Genomic DNA, 18,650 nt, shown 5'->3' with positions numbered 1-18,650 from the left:
TTACCTTCCCTAGCCTCAATCTCTCAACTGTAAAATGGGTATCTGGTAGATCTCTAATAATCATTCCATAAGAATCACCTTATTTGAAATGGGTTCACCTGGAAATCATATAAAGATGTTCTGTATAATCACTTACCCATTAAGGAAATAAATAAAGAATTTATGTGAAGTATCCAATAATTTTTAATACATATAAAAAAGGGTAGACATTTTCCCCCTTAGAGTCTTCTAGTATTGGGATCTAACATAAATTGCCTCAATCTCTTTCTTTGAATAAAATGTTAATAGCATACACTTTTAAAGGTAGAATCTTAATTACCAAATTACATTTTAGAGAATTTGTAACTCACTATCAACCATAATGAATTTAGATACTTTCTGGTTCTTGCATCTTTTCCTGTTACAAGTATTTTAACCACTGACTTCCCTTTACAACATAGTCTCTTTACATTCATTCTAGTCTGAGCTCTTGAAAACAAAAAAATATAAAACAACAAATATACTGATATATCCAAAGCAGAATTTAAAATTCAGAGTCTACAGCTTCATATTACATTGCAGATTTTTTTTTTTTTCTTGTGGTACTGAGGATTGAAACCACAAATGCTTGACCCCTAAGCTATATCCCTAGCTCATTTTTTCTTGTTGTTGTTGTTTTGGGAAATAGGACCTTGACAAGTTGCTGAGGCTGCAATCTTCCTACCTCAGTCTCCTGAGTCACTGGATTATCTGGCACAGCATTATTTTAATAATGTCCCAAATAACACAATCTGCTTGAAATGTATTATTTTAAAAATGAATTTGTGTTTGAATATCCAACCTTTAATCAGCTACATATACATAAAATCGAATTCTCCAATGTTCTTAAATTAGTTCTAAGATTATTTGTCAAAAAATCAGCATAGCCGGGGTGTGGTGGTGCATGCCTGCAATCTCCCCATCTTGGGATGCTGAGGCAGGAGGATCACAAGTTCAAAGCCAGCCTCAGCAACTCAGTAAGGTCCTAAGCAACTTAGTAAGACCCTGTCTCTAAAGAAAATATTTAAAAGGACTGGGGATGTGACTCAGTGGTTAAGCAACCCTGGGTTCATTCCCTGGTACAAAAGGAAAAAAAAAAAAAAAAAAGTCAGTGTAACTGGTTGATCAAGAGATACTAAATTGTAGTTACACAGGAGCAAGTTCTGGTGTGCTATTGCATAGTAGGGTGACCATAGAAAATAATTATGTATTGTATATCTCAAAAAGCTAGCAGAAAGGATATTGAATGTTTTTACCAGAAAGAAATGGTAAATGTTTGAGTAGATAGATATATTTAACCTGATTTTAACATTACACAATGTTAATATGTATTGAAATATAACATGGTACTCCATGGATATATGTAATTCTGTTATTATGTATTAGTTAAAAAATGATTTAAATTTTAAAATGTTAGCAAAACCTGCTTTATAAGTTTATAAATGCCATTAAATATGGTGGCTTTTATTTACTTATTTATTTTGCAGTGCTGGGGATTAAATTCAGGGCCTTGAGAATGCTAGGCAAGCACTCAACCATTGAGTTGTATCCCAGCTCAATCTGTGGTTTATAATGTTATATTCCAAACTCACAGGTTAATGCACAGACAATAGATTCCTATAAAATAACTCTAATAGTCTTCAGGTTAACTTTCATGACTGAATTTACTACAAAGAAACATGGAAAAAAAACTTAAAAAAATAATTTATATTACATAAAAATTTACATTAAATGAAACCATATACCATTAAAAAGATCCCTCCCTAGATAGTTAGAAATAAGTGCATATCAACTATACATTCAAGTTTTAGCTCATAGGTTTTAAATAAAGACTAAGCTTGATCACTGAATTTGGTTGTGAGAAGAAACTTTAACATTTAGCTTAACCAAGAGTTCCATAAATCTGAGGATTTTGAGCTTTTTTCTTACTGATATATTTCAGTGCTTGGCTGTAACATATTTATACACCCAGAGAGTAATTCAGCTTATTACTATGTTAGTAGAATACTGCCATAGATAAAGAAAATAAATGAATTACTAGTTGAAACAAAAATAAAATGTTTTATTTGTTTAAAAAGCAATGGTCATTCTTCATCTGTTTAAAGGATCCAAGTGCTAAAATGTTTGTTATACTAATAGCATATGACTTTTCCTTCTACTTTGTAATGGAATTATTTAGGAATACTTTAATAATAATAATAATAATAATAATAATAATAATAAAGATCTTTTACAAGAACAGTGATGGGAAGGGGATATCCTTTGACTGAAACATCATTCTTCATTTATATCCACTAAAAAACTTTATAGAAGATCTGCCCTGAAGCAATATTAATATTAATTTCAGCTCCCCTAACTCCCAATAAAGAAAAGCCAGTAAATGACAGGAGCCAGGTCTCACTTAAAATCTGAGTTTCCTCTCCCTGTTTAAGTTTCAAAATACATTGTTTTCATAAGAGTAGACCAATTTCTTTGACTCTTCCTTCAGGACATTTTCTCAATATTGCTTATTTTGATTTAAGTAAACACAAATGGATCATATCTACAAATAGAAGTAGTAAAACAAATCAATAGTAGGTATTTATGATAACTTCACATTTTGTAGATAAATTTAACATTTTCAAAATATGTGATCAGTATTGCTTCTATCATCAGTTATTAACTGATTACATTTATGTTTTAATAATATTGTTGGATATTTTATGTTGTGATACTAACTAAACACAAGAACATTTTTTAAAAATAGAAAACAAGGTAGAGTGAGATACAAACTTGAAAACATGTTTTTCTGTTTAAATTAAAATTAAAATATGTTTGATTGTTTAAATTCTAAAGCTACTAATTGACTTCTAATTCTAGTTCAATTTGTATTCTTAGTTTTATCTCTCCAGCTTCCAAAACATCATACTGAAGTATTCTGATGGTTAAGAAAAATCTTTTTAAAATAGTGCTTACCTTACTTGTTTTAACGTGCAACTCAGAATTTGAACACAAGTTCTATCTTGCTTTTTGCTTCTTCACAAATCTCCACAAAGGGCTTCCAAGCAGGAATATGTATAGATATTCAGAGTGTCCAACAGCACACATTGACTGCATTCCATACCTGACAAACTGCCCTCAATTGGAAGATTTGTTGTTGTTGTTGAGGGAACACAGTAATGCTGCCTTGAACCCTGCTATCTATTTCACTAGATTAAAGCATTTACTCAACTGGTTTATTTGTTTTATTATTATTTAAAACAAAATTCAATTTCATATGTTTTAAAAAGTTACAATATTGGCTGCAGATTAAAATAAACTTTGAGTATATTTCTATGGTTGCCAGAAATAAGCACCTAGAGTGTACTAGGCTAAACTTTTGATTGTTTAGTTTACTTTCTGTTTGTAGTTTTTTACTCATGATTATTCATTAAAATGAAAACCAAAGATGTCATTTGAATCCTGGTAGCAAAGAAATAAAAAAATAAAGACATTATTGTAAAAGGCATGGTAATAAAGGCATGAAGCAAAATTCTAGCCAGTCTTCAACAAACAAAAACAAAAGATGGTAACATCATTCTGTATTCAATTAATTGTTCTATAACAAAAAGTTAACAATATGATAGCAATCTATTTCTGATGTTAACAAAATATTTTTTTTTTGGCTTTAGGATCTTAGTTTCTTTGTCAGTGTTCTTTTTATGAACCAGATTTTTAATAAACAGATTAAACACTTATAAAAGAGGAACCAGTTATTTTAGCCTAATGGAGGATATTCAATAGTAATATATTTTATATTGGTTTACAGAAGATCATGCATATCTTAAAAAGTCATAACTCATATTTTAAAAGAGTAAGATTTAGTTACTTCTATTTTCCCCAAACAATTATTTTCCATGTCTTGGAAAGTGCTAGGGAAAACATTTCAGATTACAAATAAGATATAAACAAGTTTGCCCTTCAAAGAAAAAGTAATTTTAGAACTAGAAAAACTGCTTTAATGATAAACACTGGACACCCAAGAAACAAAAATAAATAATTAAAATACATACAACAATTTCAATTATGGGTATTAAATTAAAGCTCGTTTAAAACATAATGTTACGTTTAGGAAGTCAGTAGTATTATTAATGTAAAAATCAATGAAAATTTAAGACAGTTGATTGAGAAAAAGCAATGAAAAATACTACCAACTTCCATGTTTTTAAGCAATCTACTATAAAAATAAAGTAAATATTTTAAGAGAAGTGTGTCAAAAGGAAAAATTTTTTAGTGCTAATTTTCATAAAGATTTCAGATTAGGTTTTGTCTTTTTTCTGCTACGTCTTATGTTCCTGTATTCTTTATGAACTTGAAATTTTTGAAATAAAACAAAATACAAACCCTCTCACTTAGCTTGCTGCTGCTTTTTCAAGCTGGGATCATCAGGCTAGAGAGGCTCAAGATCAAAATGTAAAGTCAATGAATTTTAATGAATCAAAGTGGAAATGGTAATGATCTACCACTACTCTTGAAAGCAAGGAATTTAAAAGTTCTGCTTATTAAATCTAAAAAATAAATTTACATTTATAGACAGCATGAGGAATTCACCAGTTTGCCTCAAAGATCACCTAGAAGCAGATACTTTGTGTGTGTGTGTGTGTGTGTGTTTGTAATAAAGTTTGCTGTTTCATTTGAAGAACTTTAATTTCTAAATTTTCTGTAATGGAATTCTGGAATAGAAATGGTGAGGAAAACAAAAAAGTGTCCAACTATGAAAATAGTAACCAAAGATGTATCTTTTAATTTTATGTGTTAGAAAATGCTGAAAACTAGTTACAACCTAAGCATGTGTTTAGCTTTTAGATTATTTTAGTGTGGAGAGAGTAGGTTCTTATTGTTCTATCCAGTGGGATTTCATGCTTGGATTACTGTCTCATTTTACTCCATTAGTTAATATATGCTCTCTCTACCCACTTTCTTCCACCCTTAGCAAGGAAACAAGGAGGGTAAATGAGTTGCCAACAACTAAAACCTTAAATACCAAACTCTTCCTACCCTCCTCAGTCCCCTCCCTACCTCTTTTGTTTTCTAAGGTTGGTCTGAAAATAATTTCTGTACTCATCAATTACCAAGGAGTTTTTTCATTAAAGTTCTCATTCTCTGCCTCCCTAAAAGAATGAGTATTTTACAGTTTTCACCCAAGTTAAGTAGTATAATACAATTTAGAATGGCAATAAAAAGGATCCTCTAAAATTATGTATAAAGTTTACCTGATAGAGAAAACTCCATTCCTGATTTAATAGTAAAAAAATCAATTTCTCTCTTACTGATTAATGTGTAAATCTTTGATTTTAAGAAAAACAGTTGAAAATATTCCAGGTTTTAGGGTTTGGGTTAGTCTAGATTAATTTTGCAATTAAAAAAAATTGCAATTAATGGCAATTTTCTTTACTATAAAAAATTACTTAAGATTATTCTACTGTATCACTTCAAAGTATAAAAATCCCAACCTAAAATCATTTTACAAATAATCCTGTCCTCGGATTTTAAATTTCTTAGGTGTTAAAGTGTTACAAAATTATTAGTTCTGTAATCATTAGCAATGTATTATATAATCTTTAAAATTTAATCAATTTGTTCAAAATAAACGATTTTTTAATGACTTTGATGTTTCTGAAGAATAATTTTACTTGAAAGCTTCAAAAATCCTATTAACTCCATTGGTGAGATATAGTTGAATTATATGAAATGTAAACAAAATATGTGCAATGATTACTTTTGTTTTAAACAGTTTTTTTGTACTAATCAATCATTTTTTAAAATTTGTTTTTGTAAAGCTAGTCAAATAACTTTTAGTATTATGACATGGCAGTGTTACTTTAATCAGTTTTTAGAGACTAGAACTAAATAGAGATAGTTTTTCCAAATGAGTTTACAGAGGATGATGTAGCTCACTATATCTGAGAATTAACAATATAGAGAAACATTTTTGAACTTAGTGATTTTACCTAAGTTTTTAATGTTTCCCGAGGAATGATTGTTTCATTGGTTTTTGACCAAATCGAGTATGTCAAGACTTTTTCAATTATCTGTGAACAAATTAGTAAGTCATATTCCCAACAGGAACATTTCCTTTTCTCCAGATAATGAAAGATTGGTAAAGTCTGTTATGAAATTAGATATACCAAACAAATCTATACTTCCTTCTTTTCTGTTATGATCAGAGTTCTGATCTTGTTAATTTATTTTTGAAAAGACCAATAACATTATTTTAAAATAATAAACCTACCCAAAGCATCAGTACCTAGAATGCACCACTGTGGCTATCTACCTTTTAAGTTAACCCAATTAAATATGATTATTTCGTTTGTTTCGTGTTTTTCCAAGCCAAATTCATATGAATTTTTTCTCACCATGTCCATCAAACGTCAGTAAAATTAGAATATTTCAGCTACAGAAATCGTTAATCCTTCAAGGTCGGCCTCAGCTTGACTGCTCTTAGGGCTGTTTTAACGAAAACGTGGTCTCGGCATAGTTGATCTTACCCGGAATTTTTCGTTTGCTTTTTTTGGAGGGGTTGTTTGGTTTTGCTTAAAACAACCCTGCGGACCACAAAGGGGGTTAGAAAGGGAGGGGCAGAATGAGCCGATCTCTCTATAAGCCCAGGAAAGTTCAGGCATCTGGAAACGTATTTGGTTGTAGTTTTAAACAAACAAACAAACAAAAGGTATAAATTCTAAGTGGTTGGAAACGAAGATGTGTGTGACTCCAGCTGCTGAGCATGGCGCAAACCCAGGACCTCTGGGCGCTGGACGGTGGGGGAAGGGAGGGGATTCTGCGGGCACCACGCGGTCAGCCCAAAGGGCGGGCTTCCCAAGCGGACGCAAAACTATTTTCCACCCCTCCTAACAGCTACCTCCCTCCTTCTTCCTTGGGGGTTGGAGTTGGGGGCGAGCAGTTAAAGGGCAGGAAAAATGAGCGCAAGAAAAAAGGAACCCGATCCGACCCCTCAATCACAACAAAACCATTGAGGGAGCAAAGGGTTATTTTCGCGCCACAAAAGATGGAAATCCAGGGGCGGCTCGGGGGCCAATGGGTGGAAACCAGCAAACGGCTCGGGAGGAGGCAGCCAACGATGATAGGCTCCCTTCCTCCGCCAATCGGGTGAGAGGACCACCCCCGCTAGCCAGGGGCGGTGTCTCTCTCGACGCCGGTTGCTCAACTTGGTCTTGGAGCCCCGCCCCGGGGACGCTTTCGCGCGCCGTCTCGCGGCCCGGCCCCGCCCCAGGCGGAGACACTGGGATCTGCGAGGGCTTCTTGTTCTCTTTCTCCGTGGGTATCGAGCATCTCGAGCCCAGGGGAGCCCTTCGCGTGCCCGAAACTGAGACCGGAGGTGCGGGAGGGTCACCAGATGTACACTGCCAATCGGATCCCGCGGCTCGCGCCGGGTGCGGGGAAAGCAAGGATCTCAGGTGGGGTTGCTCTGCGAGGGGAACCATGGAGGCTCCCCCCCGGCCCTCACGTCTAGCCTCGCCACGCGGCTCCTCGCGGAGGGACGCACCCCAAGGCGGAGCCAGAAGTGCACTGTCCCGCGGCAGGACCAGGGGAGGGCCGTCCAGTGGTCAAGGCCCTGCCTGGCGGCAGGCGATCCACGAAAGACCTTCCCTAGTGTTGAGCTGGGAGGATCCCGCCCTCTTTCTCCGGGTAGAGCCGGAGGAAAATGGAAACAAAACCACCCCATCTCCTGGGCACTTTTTTTTTTTTTTTTTTTAATTTCAAACAAAAATAAATGACAGATTCTGGAGCGTGGGCAGAACCAGGTACCGCTAATCAACCCACTAGTTTAAACAGATCAGAGTCCAGTAGAGCTGTTTGAAAGACTAAGAGTGTGTTTAAAATGCCTCCTATAAGGCCCTGGAGACGCGGCGGGCATTGTTGTGCCCACTCGCGTGAAGGTCGCAGGCGGTCGGGAGCGGGGTGGGAGAGACAGGATTGCCCTTTCCCCCCACGCCTGCCCAGCATTTCCCCCACAACCTGTGGATGCGGCATCGGTAACCGACCTCCTATACATACCTTTTCCCCTGTAATATTGCACTGACCACAAGAAACATTTTTACTGTCCGTTAGGTCAGCAGATGAGGTGCAACTGTCCAAAGAGTAAATAGATGAGCGGGAGTCCTTTCTTTGTGGAATTAAAATTAATTAGAAGCCACAACTGTTTCAAATGAACTTGGAGTAGTCCAGATTCAGTTAATTGGTGTGAGATTAATAAAGACAGTAAATTATACCGACTTATATTCGTGCTTAAAAATCCACCGAAGATATTTTTGCACTGTTACCCATGATCTTTTTACTCTGCCGTTGAGTATATATCCCTCAAATGCTTGCAAGATTGTAAGTAGGTTATATCCCTGTCCCTTTTTGATGTCTGAGCTTTTATTGCTCGTGTATGTTTTTAAGTTCCTAGCCAGAGTATCCAGTTTATTACAATAATACACAGATTAAGTTCACAAGAGTCCCAGGAACACATTTCATCAAAACAGCACACATTTGTTTTAAATTCCAGCTGTTAAATTTGTTTGATAGTGACAGATAAGCATGGGCTAGTATTTATGAAAAATAAACAATTTTCCTCATGGTTTACAAGTAGTTATTTCCTTTGGTCTTGGTTTTAATAAGAACAAATACACTCAACTATCCAGAAGCCACCATTCCCATCAACTTTGGAAGCAAGCTGAATATAACAGACCTGTTATGAAAAAAAATTAACTAAGAGTTAAATGACCAACAGATTGTAATATTTAAAGTGATCTTTAGAAAAGCAAATACAAATCAAAAACATTTCTCCAAATAATTTTTGATCACATGCAACAGGTACTTTAAAAAATAAATTCATAACTTTATATTGACAGAGTACTAAAGAAGTCATAAGCATACATTGTATTTTTCCCTTTTTAGAACCGTCTCTTGAAAAGCACGAAAGTGAAAAATAGTAGGTTCTCTAAAAAGAGAAATTTCGCCACTGAAATATTTCCATATTGAGCTCATTAATACAGTTCTAAACACACAAAAACACGTTTTTCCCATCTCAAAGTTAAAACATCTCACTAAATTAAACTAAATGAAGATATTGTGAAAGTGTGTTTACATTTATAAAGTTGAATTTGCTTGGCAGGAAAGAAAAACCTGTTAGAACAGTGGCATTTAAAATGGATGATCTGACACCTTCCGGTTACTTAACATAAAATTCTAAGTTCTTTTTAAAAGACAAAATATAAAGATCCTTTATATCCTGAAATAATTCCAAAGTTTAAAAATAATCTGCTATCCACCTTTTAATTGGAAAACATCCTTTTAAGTGCCACAGTTTTGACAGAGACGCAAACTTTATCAGTTGTCAATTACTGATGTTTCCAATATAAATCACAATTATTTTTCTCTTCACACACTTTTCTATTAAGAATATCAAGTTATGAGTGTTTCTATTTCCATGCTAAATAGAATCTTACATTTTAAAAATTAGCTTTTTATCTTTTTCATGAAATTCTTGTTAAAAATATATCACAAGTATCTGATACAAACGAAGGCTTTTGAGTGCAGTACACAACCATTAAACGAAGGTTGGAGATTTCCACAAGAACCTCAGCACTGCCTCTGTTTCCGTATTCCTGGTGTCCAGTTCACATTTTGTTGGCCCTGGAAGGCTCCACCGGGCCCAGACCCTCCCCCACTCACCAACCATTGTACTCCTTACATACAGGAAAAATTATGAATGGCTCGCATGGTCAAATGCAGGCAGAAAGAGACTCCAGTAGTTTTTCAAGAGCGAATACCACCTAGGGGAAACGCAGAGCAGTCTTCCTGTTTAAGAGTCCCAAGTTCTCCAACTAAAATTATTTAAATGAAAGTGCTAGCCTACCCAGACCCTCCCCCTCTAAGAAACCACAGGAAGAGAGGGTTTCCCTTTAAGTACCGACTTTTCCCACTTTGACTTTGCTCCTCCGGCTGCCCAAACCCCCGAGGTCCCCATCCCCACAGCAGAAACCTCCGCTCCTGCGCTCCCTTCCCCCACCGGTGGCCAAGCCCGCCCCCGGCCTCATTTATCCCTGAGTCTTTCTGAACCGAGCAGCCAATGGCAAACGCGAAGCCTAGAGCCACAGCGAGCTCAGGCGGAGGAGGTGTCGCCCAGACACCCGCCCAGGACGCCGCGGGCTCCCCTCCCCCACCACCCGGGCCCCCAGCCGCCCCACACCCCGCTGCCCGAGGCCCGAGGAGGGTGCAGAGGGTGCGGCGCGTCTGCCCGCCTCTCCCGCCCCCACCCAACCCACTCCCTGTCTGCGTTTCCGCCAGCCTTGTAAACGTGCTCGAGTCTTTGCCGGGGTTACACTCCTCCTTGTCATCAAAGCCACTAGGCGAGTTCAAGATTGTGACTGTTCGGTTTTGTTGTTAATCACCTATTTTTAAAAATCGAATGATTAAAACTAGAGGAGCTAGAGCTGAGGAATTGTCAAGTTAGCACCGTTACTCTTTTCCTTATTTAAAAGGAAAATCAGTATTCTAACCCTTCCTCCCTTCTCGGATCCGCCCTAACCAGATAACCCTTTCTAAACTCGGGTGGTGACAATCAGCTCCCCGCGCGGCACTCCCCTCTGCAGCCCGGCTGCGGCTGCTTTAGCATTTTTCCCTATTCCTCCTCCCCCTCCTCAGGGTCCCTCGCCCAATCTCGTTTCCCCTCCCCCTCTTCCTCTCGCTTGCTCTTTTTTTTTTTTTCCTCCCTTTCCTCCGAAACCCACTCTAATTGAGGCGCTGGGATTCCTCACGTGAGACGTTGATTTGTAGTTTGAACACGTGGCTCATTCAAAAAGCCGGACACTCCGAGCGGATTTTTTCCGCCTCCTGCGCCTTCCTCCCTCCTCCCCGTCTCCCCTCCCTCCTGCCAGTCACCCTTCTGGGTTTTTTATGGGGAGGCGGCGCCTGCCTCTCGTAGTGTGATATTTTCACAGTCCTTTGGCCGATGCCAAAGGGGTTGGGGAGAAGAGACAAAAAGTAGTTTTTTCCCCTCCTCCTCCTCCTCCTTTCTCTCGCTAATCCCGCCTCCTCCTCAGAGTTAGGAAGAGTCGTTGATGCGTTTGGGTTGTAGCTAGGCATTTTCTTTTCTTTCTCTTTTTTTTTAATACTTGGAAAAACAAGAACCCTCGGATCCGATTTTTCGCTTCTCGTTCTTATGCTTGGTTCTTACTGTGTTTGTGTATTTTAAAGGCGAGAAGACGAGAACAAAACCCTCCGGATCCATCCATCACCGTGGGTGGTTTTAATTTTTCGTTTTTCTCATTTTTTTCTAAAACGACCACTCTTAACAATGAACAAACTGTATATCGGAAACCTCAGCGAGAACGCCGCCCCTTCGGACCTAGAAAGTATCTTCAAGGACGCTAAAATCCCGGTGTCGGGACCCTTCCTGGTGAAGACGGGCTACGCGTTCGTGGACTGTCCGGACGAGAGCTGGGCCCTCAAGGCCATCGAGGCGCTTTCAGGTGGGCCCCAGCCCGGGCGCCCGTCCGCCCCGGCCCTGCGCCGCCTGCCCTAGCGGGCCGGGCGTCTCCGCGGGGCCCCAGGCCCGGCCCGAGCTTGGAGCGGGGGTGAGGCCCGAGCGCTCACACGCGTAGGGGCACGGGGCTTTCCTCGGCTTCAGCTGCAATTTGGGGTCCGCGACTCGCCCCCCGGGCCACGTTCGCCCGGCGAGGGCAGACGCGCTGTCAAGACCGCCCCGGCGCGGGCTGGAAGGCGCGCTCTCCCACCGCCCCGCCCGGGCCGGGCCCAGCGCGTGCTCCAGGCCCGGGGCCTCCGAGGCCGGGCGCAGACGCGCGCTTGTTTCTTCTTCCTTGGTGTTTTCCTCTGGACGTTATTTACAGCGTCTGCTTCTCTGTCCCCCGGCCCTGGAGAACAGAAAGTGCCCTCGACCCAGTTGCCCGTGAGGCCGCGAGGGCTGGTGCCTCGCACAAGCGGCCCAGCGCTCCCTCTCCACCCTGCTGGAGAGGAGCGAATGGGCCGGATTACCGGGTTCCACTTCACCCCGTCGGACAAGCAAGGGGGCAGGTGGGCGGAGGCGGCCGCCTGTCTCCAGAAAGGGAGCCACAGCCACGGTGCTGCGCCTTTAGCCGCTCTCCCGGCCCCAGCATTGGGCGACTGCGGCCTCTGGGGGTGACTGGGTGCGCTCGGCCCCGGGGACAGTGCGTGGTAGGACCGCGGGCTGGCGTGGGACACTCAAAGGAAAGATTCCCTTTGGGAATCCTGTGCCTTTTGGCTTCTTTATAGCTCAGACTTGATGGGGACGCTTAGCCGCTGGTGGCGCCTGGGTTCAGTTGACTGAGCTATATCTCTGGCTGTACACTCTTTCTCCTCTGCTGTCCCCGACCCCTTCCTGCCACTCCCTGCCCTCTCCACCGCGAAGTGTTCGGGTCGGGCCTGGGTTTGAACAGAGAGAAGGGACGGGGCGCCCCCTCCCCCGAGTTTGCCCCGTGGGGAGTGTCCAGGAGATGAGAGTAGTGGCCACCTCCCTTTTGCGGACCTTGGGTTGGGTGACTCTTTGATGTGGGGGGAGAGGCGGCGGGGGGGGGGGCTAGAATGTTACCCAGATCGTGGGTCCAACAATTGATCTCTTTCCTCAACCATCTGTAAGTTTAAAACCCACACCCACCTGAGGGGGTCAGCTTCCTATTTAGTGGCCCTGGCTACTCTCTTCAGCCTTGAGCCTCGTCCGGGCCGTGGGGTCCATTCCGGGTGTCAGGAACCATTTGTGTCGCCGCTTAGTCTGTGTAGGTCTTTAGGGTAGGGAGAGCCGCCGAACCTGACCGAAGGTCTCACCTCTTGTATTTCCACAGGTAAAATGGAACTGCACGGGAAACCCATAGAAGTTGAACACTCGGTCCCCAAAAGGCAAAGGTGAGCTTGCTTATTTTGTTCTTACCCAGTTTTGAGGAGGCAAGACAAAACACAGCTGAAAACAATTTCTTTTTCTTTTACACTTAAGTGACTGCAGTATGGCTTGGCCTTTCTTGTCTTTTCCCTCGGTTTAAGTTTATGGCAAGGTTGTTTGTTGATAATTCTGGGAAGGAATAGAGGGCTTGTCTGTGGCCCCTGCTGCTGGTTTATTGTTACTGGTTATAAAAGTCTGTCAAGGAAGCTCTCACAGCTAATGTTCTTTGCAGAGCAGGTCAAGTTACTAGAGCAGGAAATCAATCTCTAGGATCAGTCTTTGAGAATCTGCCAGATTTAGGAAGCTATGGATGATCCCCATACCTACAGGTCCAGGATAGGTGAAGGTAGCTGTCCACTTCTTTTGGTGTGGCAGCCCTGCCTTCTCTTTCTTTGGTTGAGACACCATGGTGGGCGCTTCTGAGAGGAAAGGTTTTTTTTTTTTTTTTTTTTTTTTTTAAACCCTGTATGCTGGCTAGTGAGTGTTGGAATATGTGAGTGAACCTGGGCTTCTCCAACCCAGAAGTGCCTTTCAATCACTCCAGAGTTATGCAGGTTTCTGCAAACACTGCCTTTGTCCATGCTTCCTGGCCCTTTGGTATGATTTCTGCATACAAATAACCACCCAGAGATAGTGAAGTCTGGAAGATTTGTGCTATTTCAGCAGTGGGATTTCTCTTCTCCAAGAGCATATGTAGTGTGTCACTTTACAAAATATTTGCAGACTCTTTAGCCACTGAAGTGTTTTGAAGAAATGGCTTCTTTCTCTAGTGCAGGCCTGTTCAGGGCTCTGTAATTCTAACTGGAAAGGAACTGGTCCCTCCCAGTGCCTCTGGGGTTGGCCTGTACCCTTCTGGGTTTTGCAAAGTGGGGTTAGGGTTACTGCCTTCTACCTTCCCCCATCCTGTGCCAAACAATAAGCTTGAAGTTAATTCAAACCAGGTCTGCTTGTGTCTCCTTAAGTATTGGTGAGTGTGTGTGTGTGTGTGTGTGTGTGTGTGTGTGTGTGTGTGTGCTGGAGAGCCTGAGGGGTTAGCTTTGCAGAGATAGGTGGCAGGAAAAAAAAAAAAATTCTGCCTATTTCTAGATTGAACTTTTTTCTCCCAGGCACAGCATTTTCACATATATAGTGCAGAACTGGTTTGGATTTTTGTGGATTTCTTTCTTTATGTGCTTAATTTTCATTAGGATAATTGGAGAGATAGTCAAGTGACCTTATTTAATTATAGTTGGGCATTTTGGTAGGGATCAAGTTATAGTATGGTATACTTCTTTTTAAGAACCTTCTAAAATAATGGGTACTGAAAAGTATCTAAATTGATCTTAGTTTTACAGGATTGAAAAATGAAGGGAGAAGTCATATCCCCTCAAAGAAAGTTTAAAGATAAAATCTATGAGTTGATTACCTTGGGTAAAAAAAACTGTAAGCACATTCTACAAATTCTAATTGGTTTCATGTTTAGTCAATGTGTTTTCCTTTTTTTTTTTGTTCTGGAGATTGAATCCAGGTCCTCAAGCATACTAGGGAAGCACTCTACCACTGAGCTCCTTTCCCAGCCCTTAGTTTTCATCAAATGTTGTATTAAAGATAGGCAAATGATTTTATTTGAAGAACTCGCATTTTAGCATTTCAGAGTATCTAAATGTCTTGAGTTCTACAGTTCATTGACCTGCATGTAATTCACCTTATCCTCTGCTTTTCTTTTACAATCTGAGGTTAATTTCTCCACATGTGTAGGGAATTAAATTAGAAACATTGTCTGGTAACAACTGTTTTATTCTTAAAGGCTTTTGCTGCAGCCTAAAAATATGCTTAGTTACTTGTTACTTTATAATAAACACAAGTTCCTCTTTTGGAAAACAGAAAGCAAAATGTTACCAGTAGCAGCAAATATTTATCAGTGGAAAACTTCTTCAGTTTATTAATAATGTAGATTAAATTTTCAAGCTCATTTTTCACTAGCTAAAATGCTTAGGATTTTAAATGATAGTATTTTGCTAGCAAAGTAAACAGGACTGAGTACATTGGAGACTTATAAAAACTGATTTGAAAGAACAGCTGAGTACTATAAATCCTTTGCTTCTGCTGAAATGTCTTAAAAGTAGAGCCTTCTTTTTCTGACTTGGTAAATTTGCTGGAAATCTACATTACAATTTTGCTTTAACTGAACCTTGAAGCTATGATGTAGTTTTCCTTATCTGGATTGTTTCATTTGTGCAGGGTCTGGAAGAGGGCCAAGAAGGCATCCTGGGGACCATGTGCCCAGTACCTATGGCTAGGTTAAGAGGTGGCAATGGTGGGGTTTGATAGCAAGTTGATTGCCTCAGGTCAATCCTGTAAGCCTGCTGGATTTCAGGTGGTGTGGTGTTATTTATTTATTTATTTATTCTGGACCTTGGTATTGAACCCAGAGGCTCTTAACCATTAAGCCACATCCCCAGCCCTTTTTATGTTTAATTTTAAGACAGGGTCACGCTTAGTTGCTTAGGGCCTCAATAAGTTGCTGAGGTGGACTTTTGAACTTGTGATCCTTCTGCCTCAGTTTCCCGAGCTGCTGGGATTACAGGTATACACCACAGTGCTTGGCTCCAGATTGTGTTCTTTTTTGTTTGTTTTGTTTTGCTTTTAGTTGTAGATGAACACACAGTATCTTTATTTTTATGTGGTGCTGGGGATCAAACCCAGTGCCTCACACATGCAAGGTAAGTGCTTTACCACTGAGCTACAGCCCCAGCCCCCAAATTGTGCTCTTAATGCTTAGAAGTAGTTTCATTCCATCCCATCATCATGTGAGCATCTGAGACAGCCACACCCCTTTGTGTAGCAGTGACCTTTATACCTGCTGTGCAAGGCATGTTGGGAACCTGGTGCCAGAGAATGCTTATGGCAGCACTCTGAGATGGATGAATGGACTTGCACTGACTAAACAGGGGAGCAGGTCCAGGAGGTGATTGGATGCTTGGCAAACTGGCCTAGCTGTAACTGCTAGCACTGTTGGGTGCGAAAAGGGGTATTGTTGAGATTGGTTCAGACCAAGCTTACTTCCCGATTACCCAAGTCTCAAGGGAATGTGGAAGGAATGTGGCTTTTCTGCATTCAGATATCCTTCAGTTGGGGAAGATTATAGTAGTACCGTATAGAGCTTGAGGTCCTCCACATCCAATTACATACCAAATGAAGAGAGGATTACATTGGGTTGCATTTTAGGTTACAAATATAAAAGATGCAGCATAGGAAGTCTTGGTGGTGACTTCAAGGTATACGCTTAAATTTTTTTCCTCTTGGAGGTAAAGGTGAGTGTGGAAATAGTTGTGACTTTGAAAGGTTGTTTTAGGGGCTGGGGATGTGGCTCAAGTGGTAGCACGCTTACCTGGCATGCGTGCAGCCCGGGTTCGATCCTCAGCACCACATACAAACAAAGATGTTGTGTCTGCCGAAAAACTAAAAAATAAATATTAAAATTCTCTCTCCCCCCCTCAAAAAAAAAAAAAAAAAAAAGAAAGAAAGAAAGGTTGTTTTAGCTGAGTTTGGTTGAAAGAGCCACCTCTATCTTGTTGGCATTGTATGAACCCGTATGTGATTATATAAATAGCACTGTCCTTTTTTTGTTATGTTGTGGGCTGTTGGGCATGGGAGAGGGAATGGCAAAGTTGCTGACATGGAGGGAACAGGATGGTGGTTTTTAGTTAAATTTCTGCAACTTTCAATTTCTGAAAAATTTTTAAATTTTTATACCTTTTTTTTTTTTTTTTTTTGGTACTGGTGGTTGAACCCAGGGATGCTCTATCTTTGAACTATATCCCCAACTCTTTTTATTTTTTATTTTGAAATAGGGTTTTGCTAAGTTTCTGAGGCTGATCTCAAGCTTCCAATACTCCTTCAGCCTTCTGAGTAGCTGGGATTAGAGACGTGTACTGCCACACCTGCCTACAGCCTAACTATTTTTGATCAAACATTCACAATTTAGCTGTTGGCCTTGATTAGGATTATGTGTAGCAGGAAACATATTTAAATAAAGGAGAGAAAATGGCATAATATTATAGGTAATATATGTTTTTTTCCCAAGGAGAATCCTTTAAACTCAAATGTTCTTGAAAAAAAATAATAACTTTTATTTGGAATACTTGTTTAACACATAAATTGGATGAGGTTTTAAATGCATTTTACTTTAAGTCTCCATTTAGAAGCTAGCGTTGTATTTTAATAGTAAATAGTAAAGTACGGAATAGGATGGTGCCATGACCACCAGTGTGCCCATTAGCCATCATGTATAAACCCTCACTGTGGGCCAACTTCAAAGTCTTAGGATATCACAAACTATTTTTTTTTTTTTAATTTTTGTACCAGGGAATGAACCCTGGGTGCTCAACCACTCAGCCACATCCCCAGCCCCTTTTTATTTTTTATTTTGAGACAGGGTCTTGCTGAGTTGCTTAGGGCCTTGTGTGCACCAAGCTGCGTGGCATAGCTAATTTTAATGTAGAACATTTAAGCACAGGTATGCATAACAGTACCCCTTCTTTATAGGTATGGTACAGGTGAATCTTGTGTAGTGCCTTTCTCACACATGCAGATACTTGAGGTTTCGATTGTTACGAATTAACAAGCAAAGGTATCTGTGGAGTGCCCATTTTAAGATCAGCAATGTGTAACTGTAGATGGAGGGATTTTACTTGATTCATTGTTTTCTCAGTGCAGCTTGAAAGATTTTTTTTTTTCTTTATTTTTGTACAAGGAATTGAACTGGAGGTCACTCTACTATTGAGGTATTTATTTATTTATTTAGAGTTGCTGAGGCTGGCCTCAAACTTGGTATCCTCCCTCCTAAGCCTCCCAAGTCACTGAGATTATATCTACTTTACAAGCCTCCCCCCACAGATGATCAAACCCACACAGGCTAGACAAGTACTCTCCCACCAACCCACATCCCCAGCCTGAAAGATTTGTTACTTTGGCCTTCATAGAATGTTTAGAAACTAAATGTTAAGTAACTTCTACCATGTGTCCACAGTAAACCAGAGAAAGATATTGTAGAAATGTGATGTGTGCCCCTGGAGCCAGTGGGAATTGAGAATCTTGGCTTCTGTTTTTGGATTTTCTTTTGATTTGTTTGATCACTGACATTCTCTGTTCAGGCCAAATGCCCTTATAATAAGCTATAAGGGGGCATGTTTTGTTCTGAGGGTTTCACTCTGCTTGAAATAAATGGGTTATCAGCTAAGGCTCAAAAATATCTTTTGGAATTAGAGATGAGGTTTTCCCTCTAAGGAGCTTGACATGAATTTTTCTGTAGTATGGTAGCTCAGTTGCTTTTGCTTATGTACCTCATTCAGTCAGCAAGTGGGAAATTATCTTTGCCATGCTTTGAGATCCTTTTATGAGCACTACCTCTGCAGTTGTGTTGATTTTAAAGTGAAGCTGTTGAACTACCTTTATCTATTTGAGGTGACTCCATTATAATTGTCCTTAGCTGCATTCAGGCAGCAGCTTTTCTAGCAGTAACTAATTTTTGAAAGGTATGAATTATCCATTTAGTAATGCTGGCAGTTGGTTTGGTCTGGGAGGAAGGAGAGGCGGAAAGATGGTTAGTTGTGCTATTCTTAGCTGAGTTTCCTTTATCTACTATTGCCTCTGATTCAGGCTTTCAGAGTCATAAGACAGGAGGTGGCAGTGTGGTAGCAGTGACCAAAGGATA

The 18,650-nt window shown here is 40.3% G+C and overlaps 1 protein-coding gene across 2 annotated transcripts in view; it reads left to right on the top strand.

Annotated features, from left to right (window-relative positions):
• Positions 1–11,338: 11,338 nt before the first annotated feature.
• Positions 11,339–18,650, top strand: part of Igf2bp3 (insulin like growth factor 2 mRNA binding protein 3) — a 138,063-nt gene continuing 130,751 nt past the window's right edge. For both annotated transcript variants that reach the window (XM_027932768.3, XM_027932767.3), the window contains exons 1-2: positions 11,339–11,513; positions 12,861–12,921. In XM_027932768.3, the coding sequence (XP_027788569.1) occupies positions 11,339–11,513; positions 12,861–12,921 (236 nt within the window). The remainder of the gene's footprint in view (positions 11,514–12,860; positions 12,922–18,650) is intronic.

The sequence above is a fragment of the Marmota flaviventris genome, chromosome 1 (genome assembly GCF_047511675.1).
Source record: "Marmota flaviventris isolate mMarFla1 chromosome 1, mMarFla1.hap1, whole genome shotgun sequence".
Classification (NCBI taxonomy): Eukaryota; Metazoa; Chordata; class Mammalia; order Rodentia; family Sciuridae; genus Marmota; species Marmota flaviventris.
Note: the sequence above shows the minus strand (reverse complement) of the source record. Positions and strands in the feature narration are given on the sequence as shown.